Genomic DNA, 3,815 nt, shown 5'->3' on the forward strand with positions numbered 1-3,815 from the left:
ATCATCATCATCATCATTGTTTAACGTCTGCTTTCCATGCTGGCATAGGTTGGATGGTTTGACAGGTCTGTAGAGCCAGAAGGCTGCACCAGGCTCACGTTTTGTTTTTGTATATACATGTATGTGTGTGTACATTTGCAAAGGCCATCCATTGCTTGAACTTACCGCCAACTTTCATGTTTTATATAGCTCAAGGCTGCAGCTAAAAGAACAGAGAAAAACAGACCAAATATTAAAGCAGATTGGTTAAGCACCATAGCATATCCCCTCTGTTTTGATGGACTGCTTTCAGCTAAATACACAGGCACTGCCACTGAGGAGAGACCTGGAAGAAAAAATAGCGGACAATTAGGAATAAATTAATTATAAAAGCAAATAAATATTTAGAAAAAATATAATGTGTCTTGAATGGCAAAACAATACACTATAATCACAACAATGGACGATAATAACTGTTATAATTTAATTATTCATAGTCTGATATAATAATAATATTTCGAAATCCAAAAATCCCTTCTTCAGATATTGCTAGGAATTGTAGCAGTGTGATTACGCTCAGATGTGAACAAGAAAATAGTGAAATTCATGACTCAAACTGTTATATTGAACATGTAATTGTAATTGGCACTCCGTGAATTACGATGGTACGCGTTCCAGTTGATCTGATCAACGGAACAGCCTGCTCGTGAAATTAACATGCAAGTGGCTGAGCACACCACAGATCTTAGCGTACTTCTCGGGGAGATTCAGCTTGACACAGAATGTGACAAGGCTGGCCCTTTGAACTACAGATACTACTCATTTTTACCAGCTCAGCGGACTGGAGCAATGTGAAATAAAGTGTCTTACTCAAGGACACAATGTACCACCAGGAATCGATCTCACAACATTACGATCGTGGGCCGAATAACCTAACCACTTAACCACGTGCCTTCTCACAAATGCGACACTTGTTGATTGACTGTGCGCTTATAACAAGCAGTCGTTGTAACTCATTATAATGTAGTACGCAAAATAAAATTGCAAAGAACAACGCTAGCCGAAAAACATAGTATTCCATAAAAATGAGAGTAATTATGGAAGCTTGACTAATAGCAAAATACAAGCTTAAACACACTAATACGTCATGAAATCTACCAGAATCTACCTGCACGAGTTTAAATCTTCTGTTGATGATTTTGACAGTCATAAGATTATTCATAGTACTTAAGAATTACGCAATAACATAGCATAGTTCTAAATTTGGCACACATGGTTTTTATCAACCATAAAGTTATTCCCAAGATCTATTGCATCTTATTGCATAACACGAACAAAATACCACTATCATCATCACTTCATTTTGAAAAGAGGACTGTGCAGATCTCAAAACTTTGATAGATTAATGGATTTAAGAACAATGTTGGAAAGCACCTTTAAAAAAGAAATCAAACTTGAAGTAGTTTCTGTCTCAACTTCCTTCCAGTTTTACAAAGTATGTGAAAAAGCAAATTGGCATAATTTTTGTACATATGTGAAGTTCAGGACGAGGGACATGTGTTGCACCAGACTTTGCTGACGGATATTCAGAAAAGATGTGGAAAATAGCAGGTTCAGGTTGGAGGAAACATAAATTTCATAGATTGGTGTACTGAGGAGGTTGTATAGCAAAATAGATGATGAGTGGTAAGAAAGTTGGCAGTGGGAAGGGTACAAGACAGGAGAGTGTTCAATTTGTAGAGTGCAGTGATAGTTTAAAGTAATCACGCGTAGGATGACATAGAACTAAGCTTCGCTGTCACAACTACAGCTATAGAAATGGAAGGACTGTGAGTAGATGACAGTAGATTTGGCTTCGAGAGTAGAACAAGGTAAAATCAAAGCAGCAATGAATCCGGAGGAAAGCATTAGATTATAAAACATGCAGAAAATAGTTGAAAATTAGTTTTAACAAACAATGATAAATCTCTGAGCGAGATGTAAACAGTAGCAGCACGACATCGTGAAGTATATTTGCCACCTAAATGTAGATGACCTATATGGGACGATGCTACTGCAGTTTATAGCCCCAGGAAGACATCTCCTTCAGCTGGCTAATGACACACTGTCTGTGCCCTATCAGTATTTTCAAAGGGAAATCCTCGTTCTCATCTCTAGCCCGACTTGATACACATGGACCCGGGTTTCTGAGTAGTAACCCGTCATCAGTGCGTGACAATCGAGCTCAGCGATTTTTTGTCACTGGAAAAAGCATATATATATATTTGCATTGGAATTATCACTTCTCATCTCTAGCCGATGATTGCCATGCGCTGATGACGAGTTATTACTCAGAAACCCGGGTCTGCACGTCAAACTAGAGATGGGAACGATTATTTATTTTGCAAATACTGATAGGGCACAGACAGTATGTCATTAGATAGCTGGAGGAGATGTCTTCCTGGGACTATAAACTACAGTAGCATCGTCCCATATGGGTCAGTTACATTTAGGTGGCAAATATACTTCAGTTTAAACAAAGTTACTGGAAAACAGTCAGATTTCATTTGTCAACATAAAGAAACCGCTCTTTGAAAACTCGTTTGGAGAAAGATTAGGTAGAAAATGGTAGAAAATAATAGTATACGCAAATACTAAAAAGAAAGAATTAAAGTAAATAAATAACAAATAAATATAGAAACTGCCTGCATTGAGTAAAGTTTGGTGAATATAGATAACAATTAAAACTGTTGCTAAAGGTATAAACAAAATATACAATTGGAAGTTGAGTTAAGAAAGAACAACAATGGAGAGTTAGTCTGTAATAGAGATTAGAATAATAAAAAAAAGATAGCTGCGAAATCTGACGGTTTTCTACATATTTTAAAGGTTTAGAGTCATATAACGGAGTAATAGATGGGAGCGTGTTTGTAAGTTGATAATAGTTCAAATCTTAAATGTAAACCTTCAGACAAGACATCTTTTATTTTGCACATATTGCAACCCAATTTTAACCCACAACCTATAGGCATGTACGATGTCGTAGATTCTAGCACTGACCAAATGATCTTAAATTTATATACCATTGTCATTCCTTAAGGAACCAAATATACTTGGACAATGGTGTGATGAATTTTCTTTCTGGGTTAATAAAGATATTTGTGCTGACAAAGGTGATCAATTAATGCATATACAACATAAATAAAAAGTCCCCTGTGTTTTACGCTTTGGGGTTTTACACATAGTCTGATATTGCATTTTCGCTAAGAGACCTCTGTTCCGTAGAGTTGCGTTTAGTAATAACGAGAAACGCATGTAAAGTTAATGGTGACATATCCACGAACGCCAGCAGGCCGAAACTTGGAAGTAACTTTCACACCTCTTGTAAAACTTCAGTATACATGTGTGTGTGTGTGTGTGTGTGTGAGTGTGTGTGTGAAGACGCATGGCTCTGTGGTTAGAGCGTCGAGCTTACGATCGTGAGGTTGTGAGATCGATTCCCGGACCGGGCTGTGTGTTGTGTTCTTGAGCAAGACACTTTGTTTCACGTTGCTCCAGTTAACTCAGTTAGAAATGAGTTGCGACATCACTGGTGCCAAGCTGTATCTGCCTTTAGCTTATTTCGGCCTCTTAACGCATTTCTGTTTAAGATGAAACACATACAGACACACATAAACACACACACACCCGTACCTAACACTCACAATCCCCCACACACACGCACATCCACACATATACACACACACGCACACACCCACATACACACACACTTCTCACCAACACTACACACTCACACAGACACGCATACAATCATACACACATGGGCATAAACAACACACGCATATACAATAGCAAAC

The 3,815-nt window shown here is 37.9% G+C and overlaps 1 protein-coding gene across 2 annotated transcripts in view; it reads right to left on the reverse strand.

Annotated features, from left to right (window-relative positions):
* Positions 1 to 3,815, reverse strand: part of LOC106874825 (proton myo-inositol cotransporter) — a 101,587-nt gene that overhangs the window by 36,704 nt on the left and 61,068 nt on the right. For both annotated transcript variants that reach the window (XM_052966157.1, XM_052966156.1), the window contains exon 3: positions 166 to 325. In XM_052966157.1, coding sequence (XP_052822117.1) covers positions 166 to 325 — 160 coding nt within the window. The remainder of the gene's footprint in view (positions 1 to 165; positions 326 to 3,815) is intronic.

Source organism: Octopus bimaculoides, chromosome 3 (genome assembly GCF_001194135.2).
Source record: "Octopus bimaculoides isolate UCB-OBI-ISO-001 chromosome 3, ASM119413v2, whole genome shotgun sequence".
Lineage (NCBI taxonomy): Eukaryota > Metazoa > Mollusca > Cephalopoda > Octopoda > Octopodidae > Octopus > Octopus bimaculoides.